This window comes from Urocitellus parryii, unplaced genomic scaffold (genome assembly GCF_045843805.1).
Source record: "Urocitellus parryii isolate mUroPar1 unplaced genomic scaffold, mUroPar1.hap1 Scaffold_87, whole genome shotgun sequence".
NCBI classification, from domain to species: Eukaryota; Metazoa; Chordata; class Mammalia; order Rodentia; family Sciuridae; genus Urocitellus; species Urocitellus parryii.
The window spans coordinates 352,298-377,340 of NW_027554208.1; the positions used below are offsets into that span (position 1 = coordinate 352,298).

General features: G+C 37.6%; 1 protein-coding gene across 1 annotated transcript in view; it reads right to left on the minus strand.

The window, feature by feature from the left end:
• LOC144253026 (DNA polymerase alpha catalytic subunit-like) overlaps window positions 1–23,234 on the minus strand; it is a 52,423-nt gene extending 29,189 nt beyond the window's left edge. Inside the window, 10 exon segments of the mRNA XM_077794988.1 lie at window positions 3,383–3,558; window positions 4,099–4,300; window positions 4,557–4,644; window positions 5,076–5,168; window positions 5,999–6,061; window positions 6,529–6,644; window positions 12,630–12,710; window positions 13,740–13,836; window positions 17,885–18,000; window positions 23,015–23,234. Of these exon segments, the coding sequence (XP_077651114.1) occupies window positions 3,383–3,558; window positions 4,099–4,300; window positions 4,557–4,644; window positions 5,076–5,168; window positions 5,999–6,061; window positions 6,529–6,644; window positions 12,630–12,710; window positions 13,740–13,836; window positions 17,885–18,000; window positions 23,015–23,234 (1,252 nt within the window).
• Window positions 23,235–25,043: the final 1,809 nt, after the last annotated feature.

Consider the following 25,043-nt stretch of genomic DNA (forward strand, 5'->3'; position numbering starts at 1 on the left):
CAGTGGTAGAGTACATACCCTGGTTCAATTCTTAGCACCACCAAAAAATTTTTCCCCACTATTGATTTTAAAAGCCTATCCATGGCCGGGCGTGGTGGTGCATGCCTATAATCCCAGAGGTTTGGGAGGCTAAGGCAAGAGGATCACGAGTTCAAAGCCAGCCTCAGCAAAAAAGCAGGGTGCAAGAAACTCAGTGAGACCCTGCCTATAATAAAATATCAAACAGGGGTGGGGATGTGGCTCAGTGGTCAAGTGCCCCCCAGTTCAATCTCCAGTACAAAAAAAAAACCTATCTATGACACTGGCCTGATATCAGAAATTAATTACTTTGAAAATTTACTTGTGCCTCCATGTTTCAATCTTAGCCTCCAATATCCCTTACTACAAACCATCACTAATTAAGAAAAATGTCTGTGATGATATATATTTGTTTGGTATCTGACCCATCCAATATAGTAGCTACTTTTCACATGTGGCCATTAAGCACTTAAAAGGTGGCTACTGGTTGAGAAACTGAATTTTAAATTTTATTTCCTTTTAAACAGTATAAATTAAAAGAACTACAAATGGCCATTATATTGGACATTATGGTACCTTAGTAGATCCCTGCCTTGTGAAACAATGGTATTTACTAATAAGAGTATAAACCAAAAAAACAAACGATAAAAATAACAAACTCTCTTTCACAAAGAGTTTAGTTGTGGATGGACACAATATCTTATTTTTATGTGGTGCTGAGGATCAAACTCCGTGCACCATACATAATAGGCCAACACTTTTCCACTGAGCTAAAACCCCAACCCAGAACTGTTGTTTAAGGTTCTGATCCTTGGCAACCAATGCTGGCAATGATGCTTTATAGGCACTTACTTGGGAGGGGGTCACCATCCACTTTTGTTTTACTCATTCTTATTTCACACTGCTACAAGAATTTAGGAAGAAAACTAAATAATGGCAGCAAATTCAACTCTGGTGCTCTGTAACTCTCCATGTGCATCCACCAGACTGTCAATCACTGTGTAGTTTATTTCAGAGACCATTTACTGAATGCCTACTATGGACCTGGCATTATACTGAATACTGGAAATGAAAGATTTCTAGCAGCTTAAAGGCTTTGAGATAGAGAAAAAAACCTGATTCAGATCATTTCAAAATCAGATGACAAAACTACAATGAGAAAGGGTATGATGGGGTCATAGGACTCTAAGGTCCATCTAGAGGTTTAGGAAAACTTTCAGGAAATGACAACTGAGCTGAATCTTGAAGAATGTGTCAGATAAGGGCATCCCAGTCAGACAAATACTATGAGTAAAGGGACACGCAGCAGCAATTTCTAGGGCAAAAATTCATAGACAGCAGGCATCAGAAACCTTGCTAAGGAGCTTGGACTCTGTGTTATAAGCAATAGCTACTGAGGATTTTTTTTTAAATGAGGAAATGATATAGTCAATGTTACTCTTCTGATCAATCACTCTGGCAGTAATGTGGAAGACAACAGTTTAGAGATCAATTAGGAGGCTGGTACAATGAATTCGGTAGGCAAGAAGGGTTCAGGGCACCAGTTATGAGGAGATAGATTATCTACTTTAGAAGAAGTAAACTAAAAAGTGAGGAAAAGGAGGGAATCAAGGATGGCTTCCAGGTTTCTGGTTTTGATGGAACCATTAACCAATGGGTTAATAATTAATCAAATCTATAAGGTCCCTTTTACCATGCAAGGAAACATCACAAGCTCCAAATGTTAGTACATAGACATCTTTAGGGAGAGGGGTCATTATGCTACCTATTACACCTCTCAGTTCCATGAAGTTGAGAAGTTCTCTCAGAGGTCTTAGAAAACAGGAAGAAGGTTAAAAAAAAAACAGGACTTAAAAAAAATCCCAGAATTAACAGGCAGCTACTCAAATTCAGAGATGAGAAACAAATGAGATATGTCAAAATTATTTTGCCTCCTATCTTTTAGGCAAAGGGTAAAGATTAAAAACAGAGAATCTCCACTATTTCTGTTTAATGAAAAAACATTCATTTGGAGGTGATTTTTAAATTTTAAAAAAAGTTATCCTGAAGAACTGAAATAATACATATTCAATTTGGTTAAAGAGAAACAGGCCCAGAAGCACCACCAGAAACATATTTGTTCAATTTGAGGAGGGTCTTTTCTAACAGTTACTGTTGTTAAAAATGGAATGACCCTCCTCTGTCATCTTAAGGGCATTCTTGGCTCTTGTAAGATGATTTTTTTTTCCTCTACAAAGAGGGAGTTAGTAAGGCCCCCCTCATCAGAAGGTCAGGCCTATGAATTCTAAAAGAGAATAAACTTTTTGTTTCATTTGTTGTGTGGCCCTCTTCTTCAATTTATCCCTAGCATTTTGTGAATCAAGAATTCACAATACTAGTTCATTAGGATGACCTGGGAATCAGTCTTGATTTCTTCTTTCCATCAATGCTCAGATTCAATCCATCAACAAGTTTGTATCAAAATACTTGTTAAATGCCTTCATTTCTCTCCTTCCCAGCCTCCAGGGTCCAAGTAACTAGTACCTCTGCCCTGGAATGACTGATCTCCAGGGCTTCTATAATTTCCTACCACCCCACTCTAGCTCACCCTTCTACAGCTATATATACAAGCATGCACACACAGAATAACATGTCTGTTATTCTCTTCACAGACAAGAGAATTCCTGTTTAAAGGCAAAGTCAATTATGGGACCATCCATCATTATATGCCCTTTTACCTTTATCTCCAACTTCTCTGCATACCAATCTTATCACTTGATAACTATGCTACTATCACACAGGCCACCTTCTTCGTGTCAGTCCTTCCCACTTACTGGATTCTTAAGCTGAAATGTCCTTTCCTCGACTCTGTATGTGCCTCACATCTTAGCCCAGGGATCATCTCTTAAGACAGGCCTTCACTGAGCATCCTACAACTAACTCCCTTTTACATCAGTTTCTTTTATTTATAGCCAATTTCTCCCCACCCACTCCCACCCCATTAAAATATAAGCAACATTATAGCATAGGGAATTTGTGCAGTTTGTTCACCCCCTCTCAGTGCCTTAAACATAACATGTGTCCAATTTGCTAAATAAAGAGACAAATTAATGACTGATTCCATTTGCAGAATAATCCTGCAACTTCAGATACATCGATGGCAAAGTACAAGCACATTCAAAAATCACAAATAACTGATTTTTGGAATAAGCATTTTAAGGACTATTCACACCACACGGTGGCTCACACATTTTACAATGAACAAGTCCTGCTCTCCTATAACACACTTACATGAGGGCAGAGCCTGTGCCAATGTTCAGCACTAAATATTCAAGGGAAAACTTGCTACTCCATCAAGACATATGGTTACTTTATCTTTGATTACCTGGTTGGTTATACTGATCTTCATAAGCATCCAACCAATAAAACTGGAACACTTGTTCTTCATCTGTCCCTTTTACCAATGGGAGTTGACTGGAATCCACTTGAATTTCTTGTGCTGAGAAACTATCATCTTCCTGATCAATGCCCCAACAAGAGTCATCTGGGAGAAAACTTCCCCTGCAGAAATTAAATTTTCCAACCTTTTCAAAATCTAACAGAGTAGGGCTGGTGCTACTGCTCAGTGGCAGAGCACTTGCCTAACGTGTGAGGCACTGGGTTCAATCCTTAACACTGCATAAAGACCTAAACAAATAAAGGCACGCTGTCCATCTATAACTATGAAAACTTTTTTTTTTTTAAAAAATCTTGGCTGGGACTGTAGCTCAGTGGTAGAGCACTTGCCTAGCACATGTGAGGCACTGGGTTCAATCCTCAGCACCACATAAAAATAAATAAATAAAATAAAGGTATTGTGTCCATCTACAATGAAAAAAAATTTTTTTTTTTTAATCTAACAGAGGGGCTGGGGATGCGGCTTAAGCGGTAGCGTGCTCGCCTGGCATGCGTGCGGCCTGGGTTCGATCCTCAGCACCACATACAAAGATGTTATGTCCACCAAAAACTAAAAAATAAATATTAAAAAAAATTCAAAAAAAATCTAACAGATTGATTAGAGTGCTATCTGCCAGGAAAAAAAATACCAGAAAATGCTCTTACAAGCAAGACGTGGTCTCTTTCCTAGGATCCGCCTTATGTTTCATCCTCTCTGCTGGCTCACTCTCTTGGTCCCAAGTCTTGGCAGCCACAGGCTTCATATCCACCTCCTCAGCTTCCATGGGCTCATCAAAGTCACCATTTTCAAACTCCATTTCCCCTGACTCATACTCATCATCCGGACACTCTGGCTGCACCAGCTCTCCTATAGACATCAGCATATATTCCTGTCACATGCTAGTACCTGGGGCACAATGGTTTACCCAACACTGAAACATCAGCACATCCCTTTTCCTACACTTGTATTTCTCTTTAGTCTCCAAATTGGATGTTTTTAACTTTTAGTGCTACAAATCCAAATCTTTCACACTTAGACTTGCCATCACAATACCTCCACTTCTTCTACTGCTGTAAAAACAACTGCTCAACACCCTTGCACTTCTGCCTGACATCAGACTTACCAGCAAATTCAGCTCGTTTAAGAGGAGCAGGAGTTAATGAAAGCTCCTTCCTGGTGACAGGGGAAGCAGTTTTTCCTGAAGGAATTGCCTGTAAACATTTTTAAATGTTTAGTCACTTAGACTTGCATACTAAAAATATGTAACTGTCCTACCCTGACCAAAGATAATGACAGTTCCCATTTATAAAAAGATTTTATGTATTATTAATGTAATAGCTTCAATTATTTTACTGTTACCTAGATTTACAGAAAAAAATACTTGTTTCCAGGAGGAAAATTATTGCATTTAGCACAGTTGTGATACCTATAATAAACACATATTAGTTACTACAAAATTTACTATGAAAAAAGCAGGCACATGCTATTTTTGAAATACACAAAACTATATATTGAATGGCAGTCCTAATTTAAAAAAAAATCAAAAATAAATTCAAAGGCATTTCCTTCACATAGAAAAGCAAAAATACATAAATTTAAAACAATATCATAAATCCAGAAAGGGTATCTCTATACACTTTACCTTGGGGGTGTACACAGCAAAAGGATTCAGAGAAGCTCCAGTAGATCTTTTCTTCTTAGGTATTATTATAGGTGGAAGAGTTATTTGAGGTTTCTAAAAGGAAGGGTAAGACAGATATTCACTGCCATGCTTGGTTTACCACGTAACAGAGAAAGTGCATTTCGCTCACTGAAACCCAATAAGCATTTTTACTTCCCTGCCCCCCCCCCCCCGCAGGATCTATGTTCATACACTGTGGTTACTATAGCAACAATACTACAGAAATCACTAGAAAACCTGAATAGATACTGAATCCACCCCTCACCAATTCTTTTCTTTTTAAAATTTAACGCAGTCTTTCACTTATCCTTCCAGAATATTACATTTAAAAACAATCAAGATACATATGACTGCATAGTGTTGATGCTAGATTATTTTGATCTATGGCCATTTAGAAAGAAATACACTTCTAAATAAGCACTTAGAATTTATGAGAAATGCCCAAATTTCAAATTCGCAGTGTAGGTGAGCCTATTTGAGTTCTATCAGGAATAGGACACTAACTCTTTCTTCACTCCCACTCAGAATTAAAGACTGACAGGCTTCAATCTATTTAGGGAACATATGCTATAGCAACTGAACACAAGCAGTGAGCATTCACAGAACTGATTCCTGGGTGTATTCTTACTACTTCCAACATACACCCACACAGCCCCATCTACATAATCGCATAGCTGTAACAGCTAGAAACTACTCACCTAAAATGGTGAGAAGAAACTAACTGGAAGATTTTATTTTTCTTTTTATTTTTGTGGGATATTTCTTTTGGTGGTACTGTCCTTGCATTTTTTAAATTCTAGCAAAAGTCTATTCCATACAACTTCTGAATTATTTCTAGAACCAATGTTCCCTGCACATTTTATAACTCCCAAAGAATCACTTACCTCAGTGTTCAGATCTTGTAGAATGTCACCTAGCAGTTCATCCTTAGGCAAATCTACAGCTTTCTAGAGATTATAAAGGAAGGCAAAATGAGAAAGCCCTGCACATTAAATTTTCACCCAGACCACACACATGACTATGAAAGGAAGAACCTAACCAATCAGTCCTTACATCTTCATTTCATTCACTCTAAGTGCTCAAATCTATTCAGATTTTAACTACCACCTGTGTATACGTAAATTCTAAATTTATAGCTCCCATCCTCTATTTTAATTCTCATTACATGATATTCCTTCTAGTCACTGAAATTAAACACACTTTCAATTCAGTTTTCCTGTTCAATCTTTCTTTTCTATGTCCCAAATTCTAATCATTGAGGTGCTTAAATCATTTGAAAACTAAAGTCAACTTAGTGAGTGAAGCTAGGAAAATGTTATTTAAATATGTATTAAGTTTCTAATATCTGTATAATCATATTCTAAATTCATTTCACAAAGGAAAAGACAAAATATACAGAAACCATGAAACTCACATCTGTGGTTTTCTTTCCAGCACTGGCAATGAACATTGACTTGATATTGTTTGGTTTTGTCACTGCAAGTTTCTTTACATTCTTCTTGTCTCTGTTGCGTGCTTTAGCATCCTTTCCTATTGGAACATATATTATTTAGAAACACAAAAGTTCCCAGTTCAAATTGGAAAACAAAAAGCCTAGTAGTCACTTGTTCTCCATATATGGGAATTTGGGAAGAAAATATTAAAACTTCAAAATACAAATATATAAGATTTTACACGAGGTACATAAAGAAGAAACTTTAAAATAAGCTAAATTCAAAAACTCAGGCTAAACGTTATTACAAAAACTGATAAAACACAAGTTAAATATCAGGATGAGTTAAGTGTGACTATTTAATTGCTAATGTTAGTGTTAATAAAAAGTCTTTTTTTTTAAGTGAGACAGGAGGGCTGGGGTTGTAGCTCAATGGTAGAGCACTTGCCTGGCACGTGTGAAGCACTGGGTTCAATTCTCAGCATCACATAAAAATAAATAAAAGTATTGTGTAAAAAAAAGTGATATAGGAAAGATAAAGCCAAGCTGGAATCAAGATATTATCCTAGTAACCTTCATGAGATCATATCTTTGATTTTATATGTAATTTGACAGAACAACTTAACTGTAAAGAAATGGAATTACCAGTTATGATACTGTAGCATCCTGATTTCCATTTTTATGAGAACAGCAACTAGACACATGCAACTATGTCACATTAACACTAAACAGCACAGAGGCATTTGCTCATTAAAAGAAAACTTTTGCCATTTAATCTCTTCTGACCATGTGTAAATCAACTTTCCTAATACTGTCGATTTTAATCTCACTTTCTGATTCATCCCCAAATAGTCTCAATCTCAAAAAAACTAAATGAATAATTAAAATAGTGTGGTAGTGGCATATACATAGAGAGACCAGATGAGTAAAAAATACAATCTAGAAAAAAGACCCCATCACATATGGAAATTTAGCATATAATAAAGGTGACAACTTACATCACTTGGGGAAAAATAGATTTATAAATAAATAGTGTCGGCTAGCCATTTGTAAGATCCATATAAACATCAAAAGGAAATTTTAAAAATAAAACTATGCAAGTACTTTAGAAAAGCAAATTCCTTTGTAACCTGGGTATAGTAAAAATCTAACACTAATTCAAAATCCACTTTCAAGGAAAAAACAGATTGATAAATTCAATTACACCAGAAAAGGAATTTAAAGAAAAACCTGGAGAAAATATTTACAATATGTATCACAGATAAAGTATCCATTACCCTGACAAACATTTCCCTGATATAAAGATCTAAAACAACCAATTGAAACTCAAAAGGAATGTGAGCAATAAATACAAAGTTTTATGAGAAGATCCACAACTTTATGTATAAAAGAAATGCAAATGAACACCACACTGAGATGCCATTTCTCGCATATCAGACTCACAAAAATTCAGCTTAACAACATACTATCAGCAGGGCTTTGGGGAAATACACACTCAGACACTGTTCATAGGAGGGTACAAAAGAAAAACTCCTAGAAGAACTTGAGAACTTGGCAATATCTTGTCAACGCCTAATAAAAATTTTGTGAGCATTTACTCTCTGAGCCAACAATTCCACTTCTAGGAATTTTCCAAGGAAAACATAATATGCACAAGAGTTACTGGATGTGTGGCACTATTTGTAATAATAAATTATTGAAAATAAATGTCTACCCGAAATAATTATTTTAATAAATGATAGCATATCAATATAATGGAGTACTATGCAGCCATAAAGACATAAATAAGAAAAATCTGTTAAGTACTAATATGAAGTGATTTTCAGAATATCTTAAATGAAAAAAGCAAACTACAAAACTATCTATAGATGATATCTTTTGTCTAAGAAAGAAAATAGAAATACGTACACACAATTCCATTCCTAGGTATATATCCAAAAGAAATGAAAACAGGTATTCAAACAAAAGCTTCAACATACATGTTCATAGCAGCATTAAAAAAGGTAGATAACTCAGTGCCCATCAACTGATGAATGGGTAAACAAAATGGGCAACACATATCCAGATAATATTATTCAGCCACAAAAAAGAATAAAGCACTAATACATGCTATAGCATGGAAGGAACTTTAAAACATTATGCTAAGTGAAAGATGCCAGACAAAAAAGGTTACATATTGTATGATCCCAGTTATATAAAACATCCACAACAGGCAAAACCATAGAAACAGAAAGCAGATTAATGGTTGCCAGGTGCTGAGGGAAGGAAGACTAGAGAGTGACTGCTTAATGAGTATGGGGTTTCCATCTGGGGCAATGAAAATATTCTGAAATTAGATAATGGTGATGGCTGCAAACACTGCAAATGTACTAAATGTCATGGTAAATTCTGTGATATGTATTCTACCATAATAAAAACAGGCATTTTTCACATGGCAAGGCTATGAAAAGGTTTACAGGACATTTGTAAAATATGTGAGACCAGAGAATTGCATTAAGGAACTTGTATCTTTATTGAGACCAACTGGAGCAGTTTGAAGACAGAATATACCTAATGGTTAAAATGTTTAGTATGCAAGGGAGCTGGGGATATGGGGATATAGGTCAGTTGGTAGAGTGCTTGCCTTGCATGCACAAGGCCCTGGGTTCAATCCCCAGCAACCGCCCCCACACACACAGTTTAGTATGCAGAAATCCACAATTAGTGTTTGTTTTATTGTGCTTTTCCAGTTATTTTTCTTCATTTGGACTTGACCAATATTTTTCTCTATTTGAAAACAGCATGCCACGGACTGGATTCACACCATAAGGAGCTGACTTTATACTCAAAACTACAATTTCTTGTAAATTTTTAAAATGGATTTCAGAATTCTGTTTGCCTTCATAATATCTTGTGACCTTACGTGGGCTCTTAGTGAGGTTCACTGAAACAATGGGGATTTGTGGGTGAATGACAGTGGCAAAGCATGAAATAAAAATTTCTAAGACTAGCTGTCTTCCAGAATATCAACTCATTCTCTTTACTAATGTATTGCCAAAACAGATAACAATATGAAAAGAAACAGTGGTGGCTCATTTATTCAACAAATACTGCATACTTCTTTCATGTCTGCTGCTGTGATCAGCCCTGGAGTGAGTGGGACATGGGTCCTTTCTTTGAGAAGCTCCTTAACCAGTCCAACATCCTAATTTGCAGCTGACCAAAACTAAATTCTACATAGGTGTTCGGGACTATGTCCAGTTGATATAATTAACAATATAGCCATAACACAGGTCTCCTTGATTCTGGGACATAATACAGTAAATGGGTTCATTCTATCTTCCAGGACGCATATAAACTACAAATACACAATTCGCCACAATTCTACAAAAGGGTCCCAGTGTATAGAGTTTCTACACTACAGTTTGGCAGAAATTGGTCCATTCATACTCTAATGGATGGATGAATGAATAAATAACATCCCCTCTGAGGGAAAACCAAACATATGTTTTTTTTAATAACTGTGAATAAAGGAAAGATAAACCAGAAATTAATTAAAATGGTTATTTATAGAGATGGGTAGAAATAAGTCAGAAGGCATAGGAATAAGAGCAAGACTTTTCTGCATATATCTCTTGATATCATTTTGATTTTGACATTATATAGTTATTTTATAATATTGTAAAAAGTTAAAGACTTTTAAAAATTTGAATACAAAAACAAATGAACCTATAAACTCTCACAATAAATCTTTAGAGGGATATACACCAAGAACAAGTAAAATTGCAAAGAAATCATAAACTTTACTTAGAAAGGTTGTTAATAGAGGGCTGGGGTTGTGGCTCAGAGGTAGAGTGCTTGCCTAGCACGCATAAGGCACTGCGTTCGATCCTCAAAATAAAATATATTGTGTCCACCTATAACTAAAAAAAAATGTACCTTAAAATAAACAGAAAGGTTGTTGGTTTAGTAATTCTAAATCAACTGTGTATATTTCAGAAAACAAGGATTTTCATTGAAAGTGTAAAAATATGAATTGAGAAGATGAATTCAGTAGTATTGGACTGGGATAAAATTTATCAGTATGAATTCAAAACATACATAATTTCCTAGTTCTGTTCACCAAAAGGGCCTAGAAGCTAGAAACCATCATACCCCAAGAGCAATAAACACATCCTTCTCCCAGATCTGAATAATATTCCCCATGAAAGGAACCAGATAGTGGCTAGAAACAGTTGATTCCAAGTCTGGTACAGGAGGAGTACAAGGTAAACTTTGAACATCTTCTCAGCCCTGATAGATAGGAAATGCTCAGACTGATTGGATCACATCAAAAGGATGCAGGCACCAACTAAAAGGGGTTTCACTCCTACCAGCTAAATCTGGGATAATTTGAACACCGAAAGGAGAAATGGTAGCACTGAATTATAACAGTAAATTTTCTAGAAACCCATGAGTTTGAATTGATAATTTTAAAAAGGAAAGAAGCTGAGTGCAGTGGCATGCACCTGTAGACCCAGCCACTAAGGAGGCTTAAGCACGAAGATCACCTGACCCTAGAAGTTCAAGGCCAGCCTGGGCAACGTAGCAAGACTCTATCTCAAAAATAATAGAAAAAATTTAAAAGGAGAGAATCATCAACAGATGCTGAAAACACTGGGTGAAAATTCATGGGAAAATGGGATATACACATGGTCTCAAATTATCACCACTTATTTGCGTTAATCATAAAGGGGGAAAGGTAGCTTTAGAAGGAATCTGACATATCATCTTAACCAGGAGATCAAATTTATTATCAACACTAAGGGAATGGAATGCTCTTTACAGAGGGCATGAATTCAGGGCCTTGTGTATGCGAAGCAAGCCCAGGGTCAATTTCCAATACTGCAAAAAAAAAAAAAAAGGCTGCAAAAGACTCAGCAAACTGGACACATATTACTATAGACAATGATAAATGATAATATTACTGTGGTTAAGCAGATGAGAGCCTTTATTCTTAGAAAGGGACTTCTGAAGTTCAAAAATTTCACCAACAATTAGTCTGTGTCAGTGGTTGGAAAGGGGAGAGGAAACAAATGTTGCAAAACATTAATGTGCAAATGAGAGTCCACTCCCTCTGTAAGAGCATGATAGCAGAGACGTAAGGCTTTGTGGCCAAATAGGATTCTGTAACATGATTATGTATTCTTTATATTTATCGTTTTTTCAAAAAACACACTTTGGGGGCTGGGGATATAGTTCAGTTAGTAGAGTGTTTGCCTCCCATGCACAAGGCCCTGGGTTCAATCTCCAGCACCAAACACACACATGACGCACTTTGGAAACATAAAAACCTTTCCTTAGCTCAATGGCTGTATAAAAACAGATATGATTTGATGATATGGGGGGGGGCTGTTAATGGAGAATGTTCTAAAATAACCTATGGTTATAGCTGCACAATTCTGTGATGAATTTTATACTTTAAATGAGTGAATTACACAGCATGTGAGTTATATCTCAATGAAGTGTTTTTTTTTCCAAAAAAATTAAGCCATAGTTTGCTGACCCCTTATCTATCACTTGGTGGTAGAAGACCAATTAACAAACTAAACCAAAAAAAAAAAAAAACAAAACCAAGGAGTATTTCCCATTCTCATTTTACAGAACTAAATCTGGCTTGTTTACCTGAAAAAAAATGCCAAGATTGTACAGTTAAGAAAATTTAACACATTCATTCATATCATTTTAAATTTCAATTAAACAAAGCAAGCTGATTACACTAGTATTAAACTTTATTATTGTACTGTACAATTACTGAAGAGCTAAAATTCTGAGTTCATCATTTCAGTAGGAATTAAAACACATCACTTACTATGGCAGTCCTCAATATCAACAACTCTAAACTGACCATAGGACTAAAAATTTCATACTTTCTGGTACTGTTTTTGTTTCTTATATTTAATTTTCTACACAACTGTGATTCTCTCACTGTCAGAACATATACTCTATCTAAAAATAATTGTGTAGGTTCTTCTCCCTCAAAAGGAGACTGTTTCAGAATACCAAGTCATCTTAAAAGTTTAGACAATTCTTCAAATCTCAAAATGACATTCTCTTGTAGGTACCTTTCTCACTGGTTTCAAGAGCATTATCTTCAAGATCATCATCAAAAATCTCTCGGCTGTCTTCCACATAACCAATACCATCTGCAGGAACAAAATTTAATATTGGGATCAAGTTTTCACAAGTCATCAACAATATTTTAGCCTTGGCAAAAAGAATACTTTTGTACCCACTCAGATGTTCTCCTAGTCTGTTCCATTTATAAGTACAGCAGAATCCTATTCAAACAGGTCTCAGACAATGCAGGTCATCCACACAGCAGATGTGGCATCAAAACCAAATATATACTATACCTAGCTAGGTGAAACAGGGAAATGATCTGGTCCCATAGGATCAAAAACTTAGCTACAAAAGCTTGCTTCACAGGTATTTTACTCTACCAGAAGAATTTTTTAAAAACCCTAGTCTACATGGGAAAATTAGAACATAGCTGAGCTCTATTACAGAAATAGAAACATAATCACAGACACAGTCTATATCTCCTTCCTGTGGTCAGCAATCATATAAGCAGGAAGCTTTATACAAGGGACAGAAGAACAGTAGAAAAGAACCAGCTTTTACAGTACTTTCCATTGCTCATATTACCTCTCATACCTAAAACTTCATGTGCTCCTTGCAGCAATCAGGGAGATAGTTTTCTTATCTCCATTTATAGAATAAAAACTTGTGGCTCAATGGCATTAAGTAACTTGGCCACAGTCACACAGTTGCAAAGGAGAAAAGAGAACCTCAACCTCTGTCCCTTAATTCAGATGCTGTGTTTTGGCCCCACAGAAACAATTCACTCCAATTCACCCTCCTCCCAATTCACCCTTCCCCACTTTGGTGTTGGGGGTTGAATGCAGGGTCTCATGCATCTTCACAATTCCCACAGAGTTGTTTCCTGGATGATTTTTACTATATCTTGAGGTATGTGCCTTGATTCTCCAAAATGTTGCCAAATCAACTTCTTATTGTTCTGCTTCCTCATCCTCAAATAACTAAAAATGATCCAAACCAAAGGTATGATTGTAACAATGCCTTCCCTCCACCCAGGCAAAGTAGAAACTCCACATGAAAACCTACAAAAAGCAACTAACACAGTGCCTGGCAGGTAATTTCCTCCTACATACCATCATCCACAATCCAGTCATTATCCTTCCGTGCCTGAACCAGCTTCGAATACTGATCTTCATCAACTTCTTCATAAACACTTGTGAAGTCCTCGATCTGCCATTATACAAGTTTGAGAAAAAGCTTCAAATGGAGTGAAAGTGTTAAACAATTCTTATGAAAAAAAATTGTCAAATTGAAACTGGAATGGCAGCCTGATGGAGAAGCTGCAACCAAATCATGAGTTCTGACATTCAATACCACTACAGGGTTTTCCTTAAATAGACATCAATTAACTTAGTATTCCTTTTAGGTGGGTGTTAACATAAGATATTAAATGATTCCATTAGCATAATATACTTGTCACACCATCAATTACTCATCTACTTCATAAAAAACAAACTGAATTATAGCCAATTCTTCATTAGCTGCTTTGGGGATTATTCACTTGTAATTTCTAGACTGGTTGCTCCTATACTTAGCAAACCTGTAAGGCATACCACCTCTTTCTCCATTACTGATGGATGTTCTACAAATAGACAACAATTTTAATGCCTGTTTGACTAAATAAAATGCAAAAGGAAAATCTCCCTCATCCAGCCCCCTACAAAAATTTGGCAAAACAAGCATATTCTTCTATAAGCCAACAAGAAAAGGCTTTTGAGTGTTCGCTCTTTGCTTCACCACTGATCCTCCACCACTCTCAGGTTTTGAAACTGCACAGGGATTTATATGCTGAGCTGTTTGAAAGGCAAGTCCAGAGAAAGTAGCCACACTAGCTGCCTGTCAAAGGGTCATAGTACCATGAGCTACTGGTACAACTAAAGTAGAATACCTCTGCACAAAATAACAGAAGTGCACCATTGCTGCCACTCCCCATGGTAATAGGCCACATACACCCCAAATGAGAATCTGGTGAGCTGGTTAGGAAGATTTCATAGATATCTCATGAAAAATATCCGCCTTCTCTCAAGAGTTCTGCATTTTTCAAATAGGATATCAGGGGAGATGACTAACTCTACCTGATGAGCTAAGACTCTAGGAAAAACCTGGGACACAGAGATTTCAGAGCTTGATGAACAGAGCTGACTGATTTCTGCCACACCTATAAAGCATATAATGATTACAGGACTAGGCTTTGTTTCACCTCTTTTTTAACTTACTCTCTAGGGATCACTGGCAGGTACTGATTTGGCCTTTTACCATTTGATAAAAAACAACCTACTCTACCAAACTTATTAACAAGCCAAATGTAAACTAGTCCAATTAATATTATCATATTAACCAATTTTCTTTTTTGGGAGGGGAGGCTGGCATAATTATTATTGTTGGTTGAAGGGATACTGTTGTTTTTTATTTAAATAATTGATTTATAAGCTATTTGGGGGGGTACCGGGGATTGAACTCAGGGGCACTTGACCACTGAGCCATATCCCCAACCATTTTTTATATTTTATTTAGAGACAGGGTCTCACTGGATTGATTTGCACCTTGCCATTATTGAGGCTGGCTTTGAACTCGTGATCCTACTGCCTCAGCCTCCCAAGCCACTGGGATTATAGGCATGTGCCATCACGTCCAACTGATTTATATACTATTTTTGAGGGGATGGTACTGGGGATTGAACCCAGGGGCACTTTACCACTGAGCTACATCCCCAAACCCTTTTACTTTTTATATTGAGATAGAGTCTTGCTAAGTTTCTGAGGTTGGCCTTGAATTTGTGATCCTCCTACCTCAGCCTCCTGAGCCATTGAGACCATAGGCAGGTGCCACTGTGCCCAGTTGATTTATATAATATTAAGAAGATCCTAGAAAACTTTCTCTTTTTGATACTGAGGATTGAATTCACGGGTGCTTTACCATTGAGCTAAATCCCCAGTCCTTTTTGTTTTTCTTTGTGGTTGTAGATGGACAGCATGACTTTATTTTATTTTTGTATGCAGTGCTAAGGATCAAATCTAGTGCCTCACACATGCTAGGCAAGTGCTCTGCCACTGAGCCCCAGCCCCAGCCTTTTTATTTTTTGAGATAGTGTCTCACTAAGTTGCTTAGGCTGGCCTCAACCTTGTGATCCTCCTGCCTCAACCTCCCAAGTTGCTGGGATTATAGGCATGCACCACTGCACCTGGCTAAGAAAACTATTTTTAAAAATCATTTTGGGGGCTGGGGTGTGGCTCAGAGGTATAGCACTCTCCTGGCATGTGTGGAGCACTGGGTTTGATCCTCAGCACCACATAAAAATAAAATAAAGATATTGTGTCCACCTACAACTAAAAAATAAATATTTAAAAAAATCATTTTGAATAAAAAGTTCTTTTGACTCTTTATTTTTTCAATATTTTTTAGTTGCAGTGGACACAATACCTTTGTTTTATTTATTATTTATTTATTTTATAAGTGGTGCTAAGGGTCAAACCCAGGGCCCCACACGCACTAAGCAAGCGCTCTACCACTGAGCCACAATCCCAGGCCCTGACTCTTTATTTATTAGTGCTGGGGAGCCATACAATTAATATCACAGTGTTTAAAGAGAAATCAGCCAAATTGTGCCAACATCAGAAATGCCCCACAAAACCTACATTAAAAATGCTTTACTTTTGCTTCACTCTAATTCTTTTAGCAACATTTTATTATCTGATTGCCTCCCTTAACTGAACAAATGGTGCCAGCCACATGGCAAAAAATCCTCTTCTATTTGCTTAATTGCCCAGTACAGTAAAGGCCATAGTGAAATGTGCATATTCCAAACCCAGACTGCCTGGGTCTAAATAAAGGATCTGCCATGTGATCTCACTGAATTTCTGTGCCCTCACCTCAAACTGTTGTTAGTCATAGTATCTAATTTATATATGGTTACTAGATGGATTAAATGAATAAATATATTAGTAAAATCACTTATAATAGTGTCAGCTGAAAAATAAAGTTAGGTATTATTATTTTCTAGCATTAATCACTTTCTAGCCTTGGCAGTTAAGATACTCAGAAAGAGTGCTGAAGGTAAAGCTAAACCATGATATATAGATGGTAATCACTTTACTTTTTGCATACAGGGCAAAAATAATGAGCAGAGGAAAACCACCAAAAGTGTATTACATTCAATCTTACAAGCAGGACATTGCAGAAGTAAGGTCCAAGTCTCCATTCCCTTGCAAATTAAAACAATACTGTCCAAGGAGAAGGTACTTAACTAGGCTGCTAAAGACTTTAAAGTTAAAGCACCGCTCAGTTCCCCCAGCAAAGCCAAGGGACCTAGCAGAGACACAGCACACCAAATAAGGAAAGTATAGATATAGCTACTTTAATTTTGGAATTTTAAACTCATCTGTAAAGTGCCTTACAGGAACTTTTAAGGAATGAGTACTCTCCATAATCTATAAATCTACCTCATAATTACTATTAAATTAAATTAGTATTTAGAAATACACAAATATTTCTAAATCCATGTGATTTCTTCTTTGGTGGCTCAAATATGTGTGAAAACACTTTGTAAACCCTAAAACAACTTTATAAAAGTCAAAGGGTGTTTTGTAGTTTTGCTTTGTTACTAATGACTTGTATTCAGTCCTCAACTGAAGCTATTCTGGGAAAGTATTATTTCAAGCAGGTTACAGTTTAGGTATACGGTATGCCCCAAAAGCTCATGTGTGAGACAATGCAAGAATGTTCAGAGGTGAAATGATTAGGTTATAAAAGCCTTAACCTGATCGGTGGATCGATTGACTGGGCATACTATAGGCAGATAAGGTGTGGCTATAGGAGGTAGGTCACTGGGGTGTGCCTTTGGGGTTTATATTTTGTCCTTGGTGAGCAGAAATCAATCAATCAATCAATCAATCAATCTCTCTCTCTCTCTCTCTCTCTCTCTCTCTCTCTCTCTCTCCCTCCTTCCCCCCATTGCCATATTCTGAGCTGCTTTTTCTCTGCCATGCCTTTATGCCACAATGTTCTGCCTCTCTCCATAGCCCAAGAGCTATGGAATTGGCCAACTATGAATTCAATCTCTGAAACAGAGAGCCAAAGCAAACTTTTCCTCCTCTATGTTGTTCCTGTCAGGTCTTTTGGTCACTGGGACAAAAAGATAACTAATACAGTTACAGAGGTGACACACACTACCAGCAGGCTATAAATTAGATAAAGTACAGGAAGAAAAATGGTTACTTACTTCTTATTTATACTTCTCACTGGCTTTAGCCTTTTTCAGTCTTTCTAGAGCTTCTTGGCGACCTTTCTTTGACTTTTTTTCTCGACGAGCCCGAGAAGTTACAAAACTTCCTGAATCTGACACAGGTGATAAAAACAGAAAGGTATAGGAGATGTTACAAAATCACAGCCAGGCATGGTGGTGCATGCCTGTAATCCCAGTGACTAGAGAGGCTGAGACAGAAGAATTGCAAGCTCAAGGCCAGCCTCAGCAACTTAGTAAGGCTCTAAGCAACTTCATGAGACTCTGTCTCAAAATAAAAAGGGCTGGGGGATGTAGCTCAGTGGTAAAGTGCCCCTGAGTTCAATCCCCAGTACCCCCCCAAAAAAAATGAAGAACACTTCTAGTCAACAATAATATGCAATTTTATTATATGTAATATTAAATTAAATATTATAATGTAAAATAATTCACAAAGCTCATGGCCAAATATGCAGATCCTGTAGTTCTTCAAAAATCTTCTTTAAGATCCTGTTACAACTGAAGCCAATGTTAATTTTTTCCAGAAAAAAAAAGGAAAGTCTCAAAGCCAACTGATACCCTACAGAAATATTAGCTGTTAGCTAGTCTACAGCCTTTCCATTGGAAATGACAGGCCACAAATAATCCAGTAGGTCATAAAAGAACAATTCATTTTGCTTCCTATTAATCAACATTTGAAAGTCTTTAAGAAGGATCTGTTCTTTGCAAAATACTAGGTGCTATGATGGACTAAAAGATCAAAAAATATGGTCTTTGTGTTTACCCTACCTACAATCTAATGTAGGAGATAAGTAGCAATTGGATCTTAAAGAATATGTAGAACACATGCCCTAATAGAAGTTCAGGTAAAGTACCTGGAATTTCAAAGAGAAATACATTAGAGACTGGGGGTATTTAACAAAGATGGTACCATAATTCTAATACAAGATGATACTATATAAAGATGCAAAAGTAAAAACATTAAAAGTGGAATTATTCTTGGGCTGGGGCTGTAGCTCAGTGGTAGAGCACTTGCCTAGCACGTGTGAAGCACTGGGTTTGATCCTCAGCACCACATAAAAAATAAATAAAGTGTCCATCTAAAACCAAAAAAAAAAAAAAAAAGTGGAATTTTAAAGTTCATAGTGGTGAGCTGAGGTCATGGCTCAGTGGTAAAGCACTTGCCTAGCATGTGTCAGGTACAGGGTTGATTCTCAGCTCCACATATAAATAAAGAGCCATTGACAACTAAAAAAAAATATTTAAAAAAAAAGTTCATAGTGGTATTGAAAGATCATGACAGGATTAGAGGACAACAAAACAACAACAAAAACAAAGATGGTTCTAAGGAACCATCTTATTAATTCTATCACTGACTTCAAGGCCTCAGTGGACCATGATATTACAGGTTAATAATAACACATTACCAAGGTTAAAATATATTTTGTCAAAACTGATTGAAATACCAGAGGGCCTCAGCATTCACTCATTCAACTTTTTAACTCTTCATGCTTTTGGTCATTACAAACTGACCACCCCACACACATACTGAAATGAATTCATCCACAGATACCAGCTGATGAATAATCAAATCAAGATGACAGTGCTGCCTGCCAGCCATAAGTTTAGGCTCAGCAGCCATCTACTATATTCCATGCTAATTTATTAAAATGAGTAGGCACAAAAAGGGAGATGTATTGATAAAGAGGCATCTTAAAAGCTCCAACCCTAATGGCATATTCATAACAACACTAAGTTGTTTGACTGTTTGAAGTATAAGAAACAATCTAAAGAACATGTACCAAATACTGGCAATAAACTGTTGAAAATTATATCTTAAAGGTCAAGTATAATTAGAGAATCTTATTTTTTAGCTTCCTGTAAATGGAATCTCTATAACATCTTAGCCTATTGTTTGACTTTCACATTTGACTTTTAAATCCATTTTTGGAAAGGCATTAAGTAAAAATTAAGTAATGTGGGTACTTAATGATGATAGTCACAAAATCTTGGGTATAATTCAAATGATTTAAAATTTTTGAGTAGGCTTACATGAAAAGGTTTCAGAGATTATTAAACACAATCAATAAGAGTGAAAAGCTAGCCGCAGTATATTCCCTTTAAGACTCCCTTGACATCTGACAAAATCTAAAGGTCTTCAAATGGACTTACTCCACAGGAAACACTGCTCCACTACACAGGGTTTGTGGTACAATTACAAATAAGACAGAGCTGCCTGTAGCCTCAAGAGGTTCACAGTCAAGTAAAGCAAAAGACCCTGAGACTACCATCATAATACAAATATAGTGCCATAGAAGAGGTAAGAACAGCAGACAGGAAATGTAGAGAAGAGAACCATTAATTTTCCGTGAGAAATCAGGTCAGTTTTCATAGGGGAGGTCTCCAATACAAGCCTAGAAGGAATTTCACCAGCACAGAACAGGGTAAAAAGTGGAACAAACAGAGGAAGAGGTGTGAGACAAACTACAAAGGTATTCAAATCCAAGGTGTACTCAGGAATCAAGAGAAAATCAGTGCAGAAGGTAAGTTTGACATGAGTGTAAAGTGAGCAGTACAAATGAGAAATTAAGATGTAGCACATCCCAGCTCTGCCATTTAGTAGGTAATATGAGACTACAAGTTAACCAGTTCAGCAGTGGACAGATGTTTTATTTGAAGCTGCCCAGCATCTGAAACAATCTGTGGAACCCCCCCCACGCCACACACACACACACACACACTTTAAGTCCCATGGGTTCACAGAGCCTATGCCTATACAAGCTGAAAGTTCCCTTTCCCAAACACTCTTGCAGCTGGAGCTAGGGCATTAAAATAGGCTCTAATGATTAGAAAAACCTGCCCAGTGGCTAATGTCCCAATAAGAGATATATGGACTTAAGGAAGATTCTAGAAGTAGCAAGAGTTGCAGGAAGATTGAGAATGTGAAGCAACAGTGCCAGCAATGTCCCAAGGTACAAGATCTAGCATCAAGTATTTAGTCATGGTTGGTAATGACCTCCTCAGTGGCCCAGTTTTGTGGCACAATTTTAATCACTGTTTCTGGCTAAGCAACCTGCAGACCAGATTTCCAGTCCTTCAGGATTTGTGCAAATGCTATGGAATTCTAATAAATTCCTTTTCAGTTTAAATTAGCTAGAGTTGGTTCCTTCAGCTTATACCAAAGCTCTCTGACTAATGCAGAACCTGAGGGTCCTGTGAAATGGAAATAAACCACATCTGTCTACTTCATAAAGCTGCAAGGATTACATGAGGATGGCTATCTTCATTTGTACTTAGCAACATAAACTAATTTAATGTTTATATTTGTTTCTCTTTGTGTAGATGCAGGGCAGTCAAATACACATACATATACTCCCACATACATAGTCTGGTTTCAGAGAGCAAAAATAAAGCAAAGCAGTTTCATCAGGGAAGATTCAACACAGCACTGCATATAACTGGAAATTCATCTCAACTCATGAGGACAAAAACCATGCCTAGTCTACCCATCATCAGAGCCTGGCAGAATACCTATGCCTGGTATGTACATAATAAATATTTACAAATGAACCATTATACCCACTTTTTTGATCACTAAACTCCCCTTGATCTCTTTTCATCCATAAAAATAGTTATAGATATTTCAACTTTTCACTGCTATTGTCAAGGTGCTCCACCTACTAACATTTAAAAGAAACAAAATCCAGATTTCCCTTTTTGGAACATGTCTCTAATGCTTCATGTAAGTAACTAGTAAATAAAGGAATAAGCATGAAAAAAATCCATTTTCAAAGACTTAAATATTTGTTTTAAAATTACTATCTGGAGTACCTCCATCCTCCCCAAAAGCAGGCCAAGACACTAGCTTGCAAAAGAAGTCTTTCAGGTAACAATCTTTCAGTCTACTCTAAAGGAAAAATTCCAGTCACAAGTTCTCAGCAAGTACTTAATCAACATCATGACTTAAGAGGGGTCTCAAGATTGCACAGTATCCTCCAGAGAGTGATTTCTTGATGTTCATGGATGGCATACAGTTTTTAGGGTGAAGAAAGGGCTTAGTGGCAAATCACTGATAGAAGGCTGCAAAGACTGTTCAGATACTCACATCCCATATCCCATTTGTAATCCAGGCTAGTCGACTCTCCAAAATAAATTGTCTTAAAAAACGAAAGGCTAAAGAACAAATTGAAATCTGTGATTTACAACTAGCTGAATGCAAAGGAAGCTGATTAGGAAGCAAGTTCTCATTAATGGTGATGTATTTGAGTGACAGGAGATGCTTGGGCTAAAAAAGTGAAGCATCTGATTTTATGTTAGAAGTTCACGGAAGTTAAGTCACATTTTAGTTGAACACTGTTAAAAAATCAGAAATCAGACGAATCTATTTGCATTTTTGTATTCTATTTTTGGAAGTAAAAGATTATCACTGAAAAACTGAGTGATATACAATGTACCCGAAATGCTGAATTGATGTATTTTTTAGGAACTTCGCCAAAATTATTAGATTTGAACGCTAAAAAATAGCAGCACTTGAAGAACTTTCCATAGAATAATTTGAAAGAAAAAGTGTTACTGCATAAAATAGAAATCCATTACTAAAAAGACAAAACGCATTTGTATATGGTGTCAGCACTTGCAGCTTTCTCTCCTGCCTAGTTAGAAAGTGTAACAATTTTCTGGGAGTTTCTAGCAAGGGAGGGGCAAATATCTTCTGTCGTAGTCCTCAAGCGGGTGGGAGAAGTGAAATACCCTCGATCAGGCCAGTGCCCCACCGACCCCAGTCTTGCTGAAGTTGTTCCCACACGTGGGTATGACTTACCAAAGGAATTTTTAAAAGGGGTCACTTGCTGACAGAGATGTGACAGTCTCCCAAACAGAAAACCCTGCAAAGGGTGGCTCGGATTTGCAAGCCGCCCTACTAGAATGCTGGTTCTGAACCCGAAAGGCCCCCGCCCTGAACCACAAGGTCTGAGCCAAAGCAGACCCGCACAGCGAACCCGGCGCACGCCTCCTTCGGAAAAAATAAAGCAAAGACCCCACCACCACCACCACCACCACCACCACCACACGCAATCACGCTGCTGTCCCCACACTCCCAACCAGTGCTCTGAGTGCGGAGTCGTCCCTCACCGCTTGCCCCCAGTTCGCAGTCGTCACCGTGCACAGGCGCTATAGTCCCGCAGTCTCCCGATTCCGCGCCAACCAGCCCGAAACTGGCGCGGGGGCCGAGATAGGCGCCAGCCTGAAAGCCAAACAGAGGCTTGGGAGGCTGTGGACTTCCGCCAGGAAGGCCACTGACGTGCCGCACAGCACCGCGCCCCGCCCCCCGGGCCTTCCCGCGGGCGCGCATTTGGCGCCCTGTGATGACCCCTCAGGGAAAAACTTGAGCTGAGAAGAGACCGGAAGAGAGCTGGAGAAAGAAGCGGTCAGGTCTGTAAAGGAGCTTGGCAGAGGATCTGCGCAGGCGCACGCAAGCTACTGGGAAAAGATTTGGGCTCGTGGGAGTAGGGGCTCTCTGGTTCTGAGAAATGATTTTCTAAGCAAAGAGGCGCGGGCGGGCAGGAAGGTGGGCGTGGTAGGGCTGGCCCCCTGGTCCCCCTCCCCCAAACCCGGAAAACGACTGCCTCCTGGTGCGCACTCTGAGTTTTGTCTGATCCTTTGCCTCAAGGAATGTGAACACTGTGTGTGTGTGTGTGTGTGTGTGTGTGTGTGTGTGTGTGTCCTAACTTAAAGGTATATGCACCGCTCAGAGCAGTGGCTCACGCCTGTAATCCCAGCAACTTGGGAAACTGAGGCTGGAGAATCATGAGTTCAAAGCGACCCTCAGCAACTTAGCAAGGCCCTGAACAACTTAGTGAGACTCTATCTCAAAATTAATAATAAATTAAAAAAAAAAACATGGAAAGGGCTTTGATGTGGCTCTGTGGTTAAACACCCTTGGGTTCAATCCCTGGTACAAAAGAAAAAAAAAAGTATATGCATCATCTTAACCAAATGACCAAAAGAAGCATCACTAATAAGTGGCAGTCTAACCTCATCACATTTGACCTGATGTGATGCACTTGAGAAAAGAACAACATCGCCTATATGCTCTTCTTGCAAATACAACACACACTACCCTGAATCTAAACATGAAGAAACAATCAGACTTTTTCAAAGTATAGGACCACTTATAGATACACAGTGCAGGATGACTTACAAAGCATCTTGCCTGGACTCCTCCAAAATGTTAATGTTTTGAAAGACAAAAGGGCATTAGATTCTTGTGTATGGTACAATACATGCAATGTAAGCATCTCATTTTTTTCTTTTTCCAAATAGGTATATTTTATTGAATAATGCTTACTGTACATTGGTAATATTTTCTCTACACTTTTGCCCACATGCTTGTAGACCTCTTCTTCGTGTGATGACCATTTTGTTTAAATAATGATTAGTAACATTACTTAATACCCAATAAACCTATTTTTACTCCCTGTTTCTCCTTCTGACACATATTCAGTCCATAACATAACCTACAAAATATTTTTGAATCCCATTCAAAATTCTTATGTGCCTGGTCTTGATATGTTTCTACTTTTTTTTTTATTGTGCATTAGAGTTGTACATAGGAATGGGATTTTTTTGTTACATATTCATACATGCATAACAATATAATTTTGCCTTTTTAACTCTCTATAGCTCTTTATATAAACACTATCCACTGCTGGTAACGTGAAGTGTGCACTGCTCCTGTGTTAAAGGTGGCAGTGTAAATTGGTACAATATTTTGGAACATAACATTGCAATGTGAGTACAATAAGCATGGTTATATATTTTAAGCCATTATTTCCCTATGTAAATTTTTTTCAGTAATGAGGATTGAATCCAAGTCTTATGCATGCTAGGCAAGCACTCTACCACTGAGCAACATTCCCAGCCCTTTTTATTTTCTTTTGAAACCAGGTCTTTCTAAATTGCCCAGGCTGGCCTCCAATTTGCAATCCTCCTGTCTCAGCCTTCTGCATAGCTGGGATTATAGGCATGTACCACCATGCCCAACTCACATATAAAAGTTTTGTAAGAAATAATAAAGATGAAAAGAAATGCAAAGATGTTAATGCGTGCCATTTATGTTAGCAAAAATTTGGGATCTAAACGTCCACTCCAGAGCAGCAGA